The sequence below is a fragment of the Centrocercus urophasianus genome, unplaced genomic scaffold (assembly GCF_019232065.1).
Source record: "Centrocercus urophasianus isolate 14NV4802_14NV808 unplaced genomic scaffold, USGS_Curo_1.0 seq_9, whole genome shotgun sequence".
NCBI lineage: Eukaryota > Metazoa > Chordata > Aves > Galliformes > Phasianidae > Centrocercus > Centrocercus urophasianus.
This window is the reverse complement of record NW_024885532.1, coordinates 31,509,327-31,523,793: the sequence shown is the minus strand read 5'-3', so window position 1 is coordinate 31,523,793 and position 14,467 is coordinate 31,509,327. Positions and strand designations below refer to the sequence as shown.

At 36.3% G+C, this 14,467-nt stretch overlaps 1 protein-coding gene across 2 annotated transcripts in view; it reads left to right on the top strand.

The window, feature by feature from the left end:
• NUP58 (nucleoporin 58) overlaps window positions 1–14,467 on the top strand; it is a 36,644-nt gene that overhangs the window by 10,654 nt on the left and 11,523 nt on the right. For both annotated transcript variants that reach the window (XM_042838847.1, XM_042838846.1), the window contains exons 7-13: window positions 1,010–1,034; window positions 1,482–1,547; window positions 2,270–2,444; window positions 3,732–3,811; window positions 4,140–4,258; window positions 6,276–6,358; window positions 9,139–9,340. In XM_042838847.1, coding sequence (XP_042694781.1) covers window positions 1,010–1,034; window positions 1,482–1,547; window positions 2,270–2,444; window positions 3,732–3,811; window positions 4,140–4,258; window positions 6,276–6,358; window positions 9,139–9,340 — 750 coding nt within the window. The remainder of the gene's footprint in view (window positions 1–1,009; window positions 1,035–1,481; window positions 1,548–2,269; window positions 2,445–3,731; window positions 3,812–4,139; window positions 4,259–6,275; window positions 6,359–9,138; window positions 9,341–14,467) is intronic.

Genomic DNA, 14,467 nt, shown 5'->3' with positions numbered 1-14,467 from the left:
TTAGCTAGAAAAATTAGTGACTGAGAACGCAGATTAAACTTGCTTTACTACCTAGGCTGTCAGCTGAGAAAGGAGTCTGAATTCTGGTATTTGTTTGGGTCATTTTTTTTTTTTTTTTTTATTTCCCAGTTTTGTGCAGCTTCTGTTTGGTTGTTGGTTTTGTTTAGGTCGAGTGGAGGAGGAATGGGACATTGGTTGATTCTTGTTTGTTCATTTTGCAGAAGGTGTAGGGAATAGGTATGAGACACTGGGTTCTGGCACTGGATGACAGAGTGCAGATCTAAGCAATTACTTCTTTTCAAACAAGTGGCTTCTCCTGGCAGGAGCACTGGCTTGTGCAGCCTAAGTTTTGGTGTTCACGTGACCTTCGTGGCTACCTTCTAGTTTGATGATGCTGTGAGGATTTGAATGGCAACCAGTCTGAGCAACCTTACTAGCAATCTGCTCTGATATGAGGTGCAACTTCTGCCCATGGCTGTGACTAGAAGGACTCATGGCTTGCCTGTTCATGTGATACTGCTTTCAGCTCCTTTCTGTATAGTTCAAGAGAAGTGTTTGGCATCTTGGTTAATTTTATCATCTAGATGTGCAGATTTGTAGTTTGGAGTCTATAAATGATAGATAAGCAGTAACACCTTTGGTTCTGTGAAATCACATTTATTCCTGAACAATGTGCAATAGTAGAGCTCTTAAGAAAATCCAGCAAGCTTAAGGAGGGATGGATTTCTTATGCAATTGCAGTAGCTCCTGTATTTGAAGGGACTTGTAAGGTGACACAAGATGTTTTATGTTAATTTTTGTGCCAAGAGATTAACACCTGAACGCGTGAGTCATTGTTCTTGAAAAGAAACTTATCTCTGAAGGAGAATAAATGAAACCTTCTTCCTTATATGCTGTATTTATCAAGAAAATCAATCAGATTGCAATAATCATTTCTTAATGGAAAATCTTACTAAAGTTTTTGTCAATTCTTCTACGTGTTTTCTCATCTACCATTTTTATTTTCTAGGTGACAAAACGGGAACAAGACCAGAGTAAGTTCAGATTCTTTGCATTCAGTATCTTAAGCTTAGCTGTTTTCGATATGCTGCCTCTTCTACTACTTTAATCTTTGAAAAGGCTTAAATAAATAACCAGTTCTTGTGATATGGGTCACTTAATAATGGTGGTTCATCCTTTTGAAGCATTGCATTTGAGCAAATTGCAATGCCTACGGCTCAGCTGCTTTGTACTTTAAACTGGTCACATAGACTGAAAAACGGTTTCTGTAAATTATGTGCAGTATTTACACCATGTTGTTAGATACTCTCACAGTCTCGGGCTATTAATTAATTCAAATCATTCCTAGATAGATGCAGCATGCATGCAACAGGTGCAAAGTTGAGTGATTGGTCACTTGGAAGTTTTCATGGTACTTAATAATCATGTAAAAATGCTTGACAGTATTGAAGCACCATCTAAACATGCATTGTTTCTTGTAGAGACAGCAAAGCACTAAAGGATGAAAACCTACCTCCAGTAATCTGCCAAGATGTAGAAAATCTACAGTAAGTAGTGTTTATTTATGACAGTGGTGTTGCTAAGTACTGTATTCTGTTAACACTCTGTAACAACAGTGTAGAAAGCAGTAGAGAATGTGTAGTATGACTTATTAGCCTGAGGCTGACAGGAGATTAATGATGGGAGCAGAGTAGGTGAATAATTCTATTAGCTGATGTCCCAGGCTATCTTTTGCCACTTCAGTTTTCAGTCCTGTTTCCACAAACAGGCGTGTCCAAGAAACACTTGTAGAAGCTGATCCAGCCCTCCCTGGGAGCATTAAGCTTCTTGCATGTGTGTAATAAGTATCAAATTCTGTTTGCATGTACACTATGGATCTTGCATAGCATGAAGAGAACTGCAAGCTAGCCTTGATTCAGGCAGGAAAGAGGCAAGTTATACAGCCTCTGACTAGACTACGTTTTAGAGTATTTGTGAGTTCAATGTAGTAATTACTTTATGTACTTTAATGTATATATAAATCGTAGCTTACTTATCAGGTGCAGTGTAAAATGTTTATACAGTTACAAGTCTTGTGTTTTTTGCTGATTTACAGTATTAGCATATTAAGAGTTAATGTTACTCTGCATTTTACTATTCTGTACCTGGTTTTTGGGAAAATTAACTTCATTGCTATTTGAATAATGCAACTAAAGTAAGCAGTTCAGTACTTTAGGTTGAGTACATTATTTTCTTTCCTACCACCTCCTTTTTTTTTCCCTTTCTCTAGGAAATTTGTGAAAGAACAGAAACAAGTTCAGGAAGAAATTAGTAGAATGTCATCTAAAGCAATGCTTAAAGTACAGGAAGATATAAAAGCTCTGAAACAGCTTCTGTCTGTAGTTGCCAGTGGATTACAAAGAAACACTCTTAATATTGACAAGCTGAAAATGGAAACTGCACAGGTATCACATTTTTTTCTTAAGTAGAGCTTGAATGTTTGCTGTGGGATATATACCCTTCTTTATCAGTCAAGTTAAGGTGTCGAAACTCCAAACTGAAGCAGTTGTAAACAAAGTGAGAAGTTGAATCCCTTCTGATCTTCTTGAAATTACTGGAGGTGGCGACTGACTGAAATCTGTGATGCCAGTATTTTCAGCTAAGTGTAACAGCAAGGAGAGCTTTATTCAGGAAAGCACTACACTTAGGTAGGCAACAGTAGGGAATATGCACCCACTCTAGTTTGATTTCAGTTGCACATTCAACTGCTAGTGAAGGTTTTTTTGCAGTCATGTGCTGAGCAGTGGAAATGCAAGTATGTTTTCTCATCACTTAAAAAAATAAATTAAAAATATTAGGGATAAAATGTCTTGTTATGTCCAGTATTTATTTAATGAGGAAGTCAGCTCTATCCACTGGTCCTGGTATTAACTGTCTAACTAGCATGAGCTCAAGTTTTGATTCAAGTGCTTTTGAAGTTAAGCTCGGTGTCGTTCGGTCTTTCATCTGGCTTGTTCTGACTGCTTGCTTTGTTTATAAGTGTATTTCATTCTAAAATGAAAATATGCTCCTAAATTTTGAAAGGAAATACTCTGTAGTTGTGCTTTGGTAATTATTTGCTGTGAAAGCAAAAAACTTGTTAGTAATACTCTCTTATTTTCTTATGATTAATAATAGAACTAGGCACTGAGAAATGATTAATGATGGTATTATTAGAAAGTATTAAAGAGAATCTCTAGTCTAATCCTCATGCTTAAAAAGATCTTTTCCATAGGAAAAGAAGCATTATCACACTACTGAGCCTTTTTTAAAGGCAAAATAGCCCTTTTTGTTAATTTTTAGGCGTGTTACTTTCTTGCATTTGACTGTTGTGTTTTTTTTTTTTTTCCACCCCTTAGTCTTTACTTCAGATAGCCTGTTAATTTGTTACAACAGAATGCAAACCTTACCTGTGACAGTCTCTGCCCAGAGCAGGAGGGTTGGCCTGGATGATATTTAAAGAACTAGATGATCAGCAAGCTTTCAGGGTGCACTGCTGCCTGTTTCTTGTCTGAACATATTTTGGTATTTGCAGTTCTTCAACCTCATGACAATCTGTTCTCTGAAGAATTTCTGGTCATATTCTATCATAGTTTTAACTGACAGAATGTTTTCTTCCCATGTTTGTGGATTAACTGAAGAATTGTAGTTATTTTTCTTTTGAACACTTAATTCTGAGCCTTATGTTTTATTAATTTTCCTCATTTATTTAGGAGCTAAAGAATGCAGAAATAGCATTAAGAACACAGAAAACTCCTCCTGGTCTCCAGCATGAAAACACAGCCCCAGCAGAGTGAGTTACTGTTGCTTATAAAAAAGAAAGAGGGGAAAAAAAAAAAAAAGCAATAATATAACTTCTTAAGTTGACACTTTTTTTTTTTTTTCTTGTAATGTCTGTACTGAATGCTTCATTGTATCAGTGCTTATTGGATCTCAGGCATGAGAAATGCATCCTTGTTCTTTTTCTGCTAGTAGAACAACATCAAGAATGTCATTAAAACATACCTGCTGCAAGTAATGAAGTGAATGTAGGCAGCTAATGTGGTGGTGTGTTCTTTGTTTTCAAATGGTGGCAAATCCATGAAATGATATGATTAAACTTCACTGTTTTACTCACCTAGCTACTTCAGAATCTTGGTAGAGCAGTTTGAAGTACAACTGCGGCAGTATAGGCAACAAATAGAAGAACTGGAAAATCATCTTGCTACTCAAGCAAATAATTCACATATAACTCCACAAGGTAAATGTTTCTACTTAAATATTTCAGACACAAAAAATATTATGCTTATAGTAGGCTTAATAATGAAAAACTAAAATTAACAGTAATTAATCTCCTTACTTAATGTACAGAAACAAATGTTCAGGTGAATTCTGTGGCTTGGAATATAGCCTTGAATTTGTAAAGTCTTTTAAGCTTTGTAAAATGAATTTGTTTCCTGAGATGCAGTTTGTGTGCTTGGTTTGTGTCATTTGGAAATTTTGGAAGGTGTCTAGGAAAACAAATCATAACTTCAGTCCATCTGAAAATTAGGAAGTAAGGAAATGTTATATTCTTACACTTACGTTGTCTGACTTTTGCTCTTTCATGAGAGTGGCTTCTGAGTCTTTCCTACATTCAGCTAGGGCTCCTGCGTGGGAGCTGTGAATGGAAGTTCAGGGCTCTTCATGGGATTAGGGCACATCTGAGACATTTTGAGAATACTTAAGAGCAGTTCTGTGCTCCCTTTCTGGCAGTGTGTATGCATTTGCCATCTTGTTGTCCTTGTTTACGTTCCTAATGAACTCATAAACATCAGAGGAATCACCCTGCTCTGCAGTCTTTTCTTAACTTGGCCCAAGTTTGCCTGGTCGTTTGGTTAGGGTTTTTTTGTTTGTTTGTTCTGCTTCCAGGTCACTCATTGCATTTGTCGCTGTGTAGCGTTCTTAGAGGTTAATGTTATAGTGAGAAAATGTGATTTCCATTTGGTAAGCATAAAAGTGGGAGCATTAACATCTGTGATACCCTTCTGGCTAGGCTGGGTCCTAGCACCTCATGGTCTGGCACCTTGTGTCCTTGTAGTGCTCTGTCTGAACAGACAAGCAGTCTGTCTGCTCTGGCCAGTCACAATCAAAATGAGGACTTTTCTTAGTCAGAGCCAGCTTGCTACAGATGTTGAAGAAGACTTAGTCTTTTTGCTGCTGTGTCCCTTTATCCAGATCTCTGATAAGAGGTTTTCCCAAAACAGTGTTCTATAGGCTTTTCAGCAATGTACTGCTGCAGTGTAAAGTTCTTTGCTTGCATGGGCAAGGACTGATCTGCTGTGCCAGTCTGCTGTCAGCAAATCTAGTCGGCTGTGTGTTCCATGTGTGGACAGCTGACCTGTCAGCATACAAGAGAACTCAGAAATTATGACCCGGAATGTCTTGAATTTTGAAGCGTCTTGAGTTTGGTATCAGTAAATTGGCCACATCTTTAGAAAGAGTCTGAAAGCAGTGTTCCTAGATTCCACTGGCTCCACATATTTACAGGATGACATACAAAAGCTTCCCACCTTCTCTTCTTCAAAAAGAATTGTAAGTTATAATTGAGAAGTTCCCCTGCAGAGCTGCAGATACTTTTGGTACTCAAAGTATCTCATCTTCTGGAAACTTATGGCTGTTCTTTGGATTTCAGTGGCATATGTGCCTCCTTCTAGAAATATGAAGCAATCTAATCTCAATGGAAGATCCCTACGTTACCTTCCCATCTGTCATTTTGGTACATGCAGTTCTTTTGAAAAAAAAAAAAAAAAATAAGCATTTTTTTGTCAGCACCTTATTTTACACAAACCTTTTGAGATTTCATCTTTAATCCTAAAGGTTTACATTATTTTAGATACACTGAAAACAATTTCATATCTGTGTGGTAAGTAGGATATTGTAGATCTAGGAATTTATGTAGGCAAGAAAGCTCCACTGGTATAGTTTACTCAGTTTGTGATATGTTTGTGAGTAGAAGGAAAGAGTTTCTGTAATGCTTGTTAATCATGTTTTTTAAATGTATGTAAGGCCTCCATTTTCTCTTCTCTTTGCAAAATCAACTGAGCACTCTACTGGATTTACTGAGTAGAAAATATATGCAACTGGGTTTCTCATAGACATCAATTTATTTTCATATAGTCTTTCTGTGCTTTGTTCTGTGTGGATTCAGAGTGGGCTTCTTTCTATAGTATAAACACTAAACCTTTCCTCCTGGAAATAAGGTTGTCATTTACCAATATTCTGTGTGCCTTTTCCAGATTTGTCTATGGCTATGCAGAAAATCTATCAAACGTTTGTAGCTTTAGCAGCACAACTTCAGTCCATACATGAAAACGTAAAGGTATGTCATGTTCTTATGTGTTTAGTGAAAGAACTGGAGAGTCACTGTTAATAATTGATACTGTATCTTCAAGTATGCTTTTTTCTGTTAAATTGTTATATTGTTAAATAAACCACAATTGTCTTATATGCTTGGATTAAAAGGATAGCTTTCATTCAGCTGAAGTTTAATTTGAAACATCTGTCTGTAGTGATGGTGGCAGCTGAGCTGTCACTTAGGTTACAAAATGTTTTTAATGTAATTTCTTTTCATTGTTAATCAGTTCTTGATTTTTTTTCTCATGTGGATATGTTGTGCTCAGTGACATCTTGATGTCAAGCAAGGACAATCTACATATGCTCTTACTCAAATAGGTAGCAGGAAAAAGAAGATACTTATTTTTTTTCTTACATGAAGGATGTTGGTGATAAGTGTGTTCTGGCTTTGTTTTCTGTAACCTGGTTTTCTTGAAAAGTTGCATATATTTATATATATTTATGTATTTATATTTATATATCTATTTATATCTATTTATATATTTACATTTATATACATATTTATACATATTTATATATATATATATATATATATATATATAAAATGACTACTGCTGAAAGAATGCTTATGCAGTAGGGCACCATAGGAGCCAAGTTAGACTTGAGTTTTCCACCATAGGCTCCAGCTTGAGTTTCTCATGACAGTTCTGGACTAACTGACAAAATGTCAGTGTTTTATAGTCTCAGAAGTGTCAACTCTTCATGGTAACAAAAAAAGCAAGCTCCAACACATTAAAACAGCAAAGTGCAAGTGTTTGGTTTTGCAAAATAGGTTTAAAAAAAAAAAAAAAAAAAAAAAAAAAACTCTGCTTTTTTTTCCCTAAAATTTTATTGCTAGTTCTATAAACGCTTACAGGCGTTGACTTTAGGGAAAAGTTAAGGAATGCTAAAGCTCTTGTAGGAATTATATTCTTTGTATCTTGTTGCTTTGGTCAGCATGGATATTTACTGGATTACAGCTACCTACCATCAGGCTTTTGTGCTCTGGTTAGCTCGTTTTGTTACCAGGTACAGAATAGATCAGCTTCTCCTATAATTTCAGCATAATTAAATAAAAAGGATTCCCAAAGTGTTTTATGTTTCTTGCTCCTAAGATCTGAATGTGACCAAAGTTGTGATGTGATCTGTGTGTGATGCATGTCTTCTTCGATATGAAGAGCTGGATTAGTATGCAGGTGTTAGCAGTGATAGCTTCAAGTAATTGGTTGGCCTGACTCATTATGAAAGAGGTTATTTTTTTATTATTGCCTGAAAATAAGGGATTGTTTGAAGGATTTTTCTTGTTGGGAGTCTCAGTCTCATGAGTGCAATGGCTGATACTTTGGAAGACAAAATTACATCTAAAACTTCAAAAATGAGGGAAATGAACATACTGCAGAGGGATATTCAAGCGGTCTGGTTTGGTTTATCAACTGATAGGAGACATTAGGAGAGTAGAGCAGTTCTGAAAGTGCTGCCTCTTCATCATTTGATGGTTCTGATATGATTTATGAAGGCAGAGCTGTCACCGCAACTCGTTCCTTTATCTGAAGAAGGCTTTTTGGCTTGCATGTATACTTCACCTCAGAGGTCTGAAGTTGTGGTAAAATGTGGCCTGAAACTTCTTTGCACAGGGTTAACTGATAAATGTATTTACATAATGGATGCATTTTTATATCCAGATTCAGTGAAAAGTAAAATGTGCTTGGGCACAATAAGGTGGAGAACTTAATTTAATCGTTCTGCCTTAGGACCTGCTCTGGATTATCCAATGCCATTTCTGAGCTCTGGCGTTGTGTTACATCTCATCAAAGTTCCGCAGGCATCTTTTCTCACCAAAGATAGCAGTCCTGTTCTGATGATGAGAGAAATCTTTGTTTCTGATGGGTGCGATTTCTGATAGATTCAGACTTAAAACCCGGAGTAAGAAGCCTTTCTGAGAAAAGGAGCACGTTTAACCTTCGTAAAACAAGCATCTGCTTAGCCAGGATCTTGGGAAGTAGTATGTCTTCATAAAATTCAGTTCAGTCTACTGGGTTTCATTTTGTTTTTAGTAACCCTATTTTATTTTGGGATATTCTGTAAATGAAATCAGTTTTACCAGTTTGTTAAATGAAGTCATTTAGTCCTTTTATGTTACTAAGATATCCATATTTCCCTCATCTGTGATAGAGGTAGAAGTGCTTCATAAGACAAAGTGAGGTATTGGGACAGAATTTGGGGTCTTGAGGTGAGGGAAAAGGGAACAAATTTGGTAGTCTAAAGCGAAAGAATGAGTGCAAATGCAGTATGTTACCTGGCTAACAAAATGTATCAAAAACAAGAATGACTCTTAAAGTGATACATTCTTTGAGCTTGTAGTGAGAAGTGCAAGCAAGGAAAGACAGAAAAAGAGGTGAAATAGAGCAGAAGATATTTTAATGTGATCAGGGTAGCACAGAAGGAAACTTGTTATGATGAATAATGCTGCTGTATTTTCTCTTTGCTCAGCTAGTGTACTGACAAAAATCAAATGGTGTTGGTTTACACCTACTTTAAAAGACTTTGATATCGTTCTGAACGTCCCTCTATTACATTTAACCACTTTGCAGCATATAAGCAAAGAAAAACTTACGGCTGTGGAGTTTCTAACTTGACTGGATCCTTTCAGGTCTTTTTAAGAAATTCAAGGAAATGATATTTATGACTTGGTCTCTTTTTTTTCTTAGTAAGTTATGCTTTTATGTCAAATATACTGAACTAAAATGGCTTCCCCCACCCCTTCAGATGCTCAAAGACCAATACCTTGGCTACAGGAAAACCTTTCTGGGAGATGCCATGGATGTGTTTGAGGCAAGACGAACAGAAGCTAAGAAGTGGCAGAGCGCGCCACGCGTTACCACTGGACCGACCCCTTTCAGCAACATACCAAACGCAGCAGCCGTTGCCATGGCTGCCACACTTACTCAGCAGCAACAGCCTGCTACAGGTCTGAGTGCATTCAAGTTATAGATTATTAGTGTTACAACAGTAGTCAATTTGTGTAACATTTTCTATGCAGTCTTCCTTTGTGTTAGACTAAAACTCTAAACGTTGTGATGAGTAAAGTTACTGATGCATAGCCAATAGAAAAAGCAGGGTAGACTTAGCAATAATTATACAACAGATACTTAAACTTGTGGATTTATTTGTATTAGTGATATTTACTGTATTGTTCTAATTTACCCCCTTGGAATGTGAGTCTTTACTCTTTGGTAACATCTCTGAATACGTTTAGCGTAGCCTCTTTCCAGAACTATGTGGTTATAGTGAATTATTTAAGAATCAGTAAGGAGAGAATATCTAAAGAGACATCACCCTTTTTGTGTGTAAAATAATGCATTTTTATATAGCACTTTGGAACTGTAAAATGAAAAATGCTGTAGAACAGGAAGGATAGTTGAACAAAAATCTGTAGGGATAGGAGTGTGGGTGTCTGACTTATTTTATAGCCAACCCAGGGTGATGCTGGGGTACTTTTTGCAGGCTGTTCTGTTGTTGTGAATATTAGTAGAGAAAGTAAAGTGGATTGGTGATTCTCTGTAATGCATGTATACGTAGGAGGAAATTAAAGCAGAAGAAATACCTGATCCACTGCCAATAAAAGAATTAATATGTACAGCAAAAGAAGTAACTTTTGGCACCTTAATTGACATCCTAACCAATGCTTCTCAGAGAGGGATTCTTGAACGTAGAGAAGTTAATTGGTGTATAATTATTTGTCAGAAATAATAGCCTTTCATTTAATTTTACTTGAACATGCGTTGGCAAATTATGAGAAGTTCAGTTAGCTGCATTCTAATGCTTTTCTAAGACATTTGCCTCTTTGTACTGGAAGCCAAATTAGCAACTTTTCTCCCTCCCTTGTCTTCTAGCAGTGATCAGACTTTGAAAGATTGATGAAAGACTTGCTTAACAATCACTCTAGGAGTTTGATTTGTAGGCAGTCCTTGTCTTCTCCATAGAAGAGAACTAGAACGTGCTTCCAGTCCTGGCAAGGAGATGATGAGCTTAAAAGACAATTATGCCAAAATTGTTTAAATGCAACAGAAAAGGAAGTTATGAAATGTTTATATTCTAAATTTCTATTGTAGTCTTTGTTCTTCCTTGTTTTGCTGCTATCTTGATTCATGGAAGTCCTGTTGAAGTGATGCCAACAGAAGATTCTGCTCTTATACAAAAACATTACGAATTGTAGTTGCACTGGTAGTTTTTTTTAGGCTTCCACACTACCATCCATATTAATGTTACCAAAATAGTTCCTTTTCCTTTCATCCTTCTCCTTGTGTCTTTTTTTTTTAATACTGTCTGTGATCACTATAGGTTTGTGTGTGCAAGTCACACTATTGAGATGTTGAATTTAAGTTTCTACTTATGTTTTCATGAATTGTGGCAAAGGGATTCAAATCTCCTTTTCTTGGTCCTGTTTTGAGATAACTGATAATAACTTCAGTAATTTGCCACTGATGGCAAGACATGAATATTCCCTTAGGAGTAGGAGTGAGCAAAATGTGGACTTGGTATTTATCAACAGGTGTGAGGTAAGGTGACTTCATACCTCAGAGCTTTTTTTAACACTCCTTTGTAGTGCGAGGAGCCAAAGGGCACAACGTTTGTGTGGGTTTTTGGTTGTTCTTGTTTTGTTTTGTTTTTTTTATTAGGTTGGTTTGGTGGTGGTTTGTTTCCTTTTTTTCTTGTTTGTTTGTTTGGCTTTTTATTTTGACAGTGTATCAAAAGCCAAAAATGCACCAGCTGCAAAAAGTGGTGCTGATAGAACAAAGCCATCAAAACTTATCTTGCACATACCAACAAAAGTAGACAAGAACTTAAGTCTACTGCTTTTTAAACTGAAATACTGTTGCCCTCCTTGAAATTTGTTTGATAAACTGGAGAACTTGAGGTAGAATGATGTTTTGAGTGGCACTTCCGGAGCACTTAAAATATCATTTAAAAAAATAGTTAGATGGAATGTGAGGGCATCTTACCTACCCTCTGGCTTGACAGCAAGTCTGAACTGTTCCAGAATGATCTTCACGTCTTAGAAACTTGCTTGAAGGAACACTTCATATCTTCCTAAACTACTGATGATAGTTCTTGATTTGTTCTCAACACCTTACCTGAAACTTCTTAGCATCAACTTAAGACCACCACTTTTGTTCTTCTGAGCGGAGAAGAATCTATTATTTCAGTTTTGCAAGAATCTTTAAATATTTGAAGATTGCTTCTTTCTTTCTTTCCTTTTCCTTCCTTGAGGAAAAACATTCAGTGCCATTTCCTGCAGTAAAACTGCAAATGCTTGCTTGATTTAACTTTGTGTTGTTATAAATTTGATGATCTATCCACTGGAAGTTAATCATGCATATTCCTGTGGAAGATTTAGATCTTTTAGAGTCGGATATAGGAATGATAATAGAAGGTTATGAGAGAAGTAAGGTGTATGGAATGGAGAAGAGGGATGGTCTGTGTAATACCTGACCTGCTGTTGCTGTTTTTAAGATAAAAATAAAACAAGACAATTAATCTGGACTTGAAAGTTTTGTTCTTTACTTAAAGTGTAATGTGTGGTACTGTAATATTGGGGGATCAGGAAGGTTAGACTCTTCTTAAAAAATATTTGATGTTTACATGGTTAAGTCTATTTTGTAAGGTTAAGTTGGAGTTACTGTCCTTCCTCTGAAAAAGGTAATATATTTGAAATTTGTGTTCAAGTCAAAAGTTTAGTAGCTGCATCTAGACTTGAATATATGGGATCAGGGGGCTGTTTCCCCAGTTCCTGGATGTTGATATGCATCACATCTGTTTTCTGTGTGCCAAGGCATGTCTGACTTCTATTGAAACAAAGCCAGTAGATCCTGGCCATATGGAAGTAAGCTTGCAAAGATGCACTGCACTGATCTCCTGGGGTAGGTAATCACGATCCCAGGATTGTGATGTGCACAGTAAAGCACAATTCTCGTGCTGTTCTATTGAAGCTAGAGTTAATAAAATTATGTTTATCTTGTCTGCATGCAGCTTTTCTCCCTGGTTTAGCACTTTTACTCGGAGCACATCTTTACTGATAGCAGTGGGGCTGGTTATGCTTTTGTGCAGTAGTAGCTACAGTTCTAATCATAGCCTCCTTTGCATCTTCCCTGAGCAGTTTTTAACAGCATGGAAGTTAAAATGATGGTGGCTAGTTTACTGCTTACTATTGATGAGTCTAAAATGAAAGACATTATTGGAAGCAACTGCCTAGTGAGCTAACAGCTGTGAATCCATGAGACTGAAACTGATGTTTTTCTGGCAAGACTAAGTTGTCTTAATGCTTTTCAAGTTCACCTTCCCTCTGCTTTCAAGAAAAAAAAACAACCTCCCTCCCCAAGAACTTAGTTACTCTCTCCTTGACTGGTGAAGTGCAGAGTTGGTCAATGTGTAATCAAGCTCGTAGCATACTTACTTGTGTTTTGACTTGAAAGAGTTGATAGAAAATGATACTCAAATCTTCATAGCACTTAATTTTTTTTACTGTGTAATTTGGTACTAACCTTGGTTAAAACTAGTCAATGTATTACTTTGTCAGAATCAGATCCGAGTTGTGACACTGAATTTGTTCATTGTTAGGACCAGCTGTGATTTAAAAGTTGAAGAATGTCACTTTGGTAAATTTTGCTGACCTGTCTGGACTCTCAGTTGTGGGTCCAATTAATGAAACTGAAATGCTCTACAAGGCAAATATAGCAAGTTAGAGGAGTGTTAAATTACATGTTTTAAAGAATTTGTCTCGTACCTATAGTAACCAGAAGTGCTAATTTTTGCTAGTACTTCTGGCATTGAGGAATCTTTTATTACTGGCTTTTTTTTTTTTTGCTATTGAAAATTGTTTACTTACAGTAACTTTAAGTAGTGATGATGCCTTCAGCACAAATTATGGTACAAATCAGCAAATATCAAATACTGTTGCTCAGTGAAAAGCTTGTTAGCCTAAGAGATGTGATCCTGTTTTATATGTTTTTTACTAGCTCTTAAAAGCATATTGCATTTGGAGGGGGAATTAAAAACCTTGCCTGGAAGACTGTAGTGTTTTGTTTTAAGGTCTTCCACTAACAGTGCCTCCTACTGAGATAGAAAACCTGTGCACTCTGAAAGAACTGGATATGTGTTTTGGGATTCTTTTTAGTTTATTAGATGACTGGCTTGTTTAGGGTCTCTTTTTATTGATGAAAACTGTTATTTTTTTAAGAGCTGCTAGATAGATGTATCAGAACTTAAACTGGATGTGAACAAGTCTAGTTTGCAATTTGTGAAAAATGGTAGTTAAAGCATCTGGTATATTTCAGCTGAAAGATTAGTGTGAGTTTTCCAAGTGTTCCCTGCCAGGCGGAGGCAGAAAGCTAACGACTTTTAGTTGCTCTTAAAATTTACTTTAACACTACTTGTGAGTATGCAGATGTCATTCAGCTTGGATCACGTAAGAGTTGTGTTCCTTGCAGAAATGTTTATTTTAATATACAGTGCCTTTCACTTGATTCAAAGTGATTTTTCCATTGAAAGCTTCAAAAACTGAAATGATTTCTAAAGCTTGAACTACTCACAATTTAGAACTTTAGGTAAATATTAGGTACGTAAAGTATTGTGGTATTAAGGAGCACGTTTGGAATTAAACCCAAACTGTAGTAGCTGGTAAGGAAAAAGACTTAATTGTTGGATCCTTAAAGTAGCATCTGAATAAATCATGACTCTCCCAGACACAGTGAATAAAGCATGTTCAAAGACAAAGGAAGTTGCCTTGAGGAAAGGTGCAAATGCCTATGGATTAAGAGTTTGGCACTGTATTTTTTTGTGATGAAACTGACTAGTGCACTGAAAACTGCTTGAAAAAGACAGGAATATAAAATTGTACTGTGAAAACTGTTAGAATATATTAATTTATCAGAATTAATTATTTTAAAATGTGTTAGTAATGGGCTAGCAAGTTGATCCTTTATTCCCAATGGTTTAAAAAAAAAAAGTGAGAAAAATAAAATGAACTGAGGCTGTAAATTTTATCTTGGCAGACTGAAAATGGTTTTTAACAGTCCTGCACCTCAGTGCAAATGTG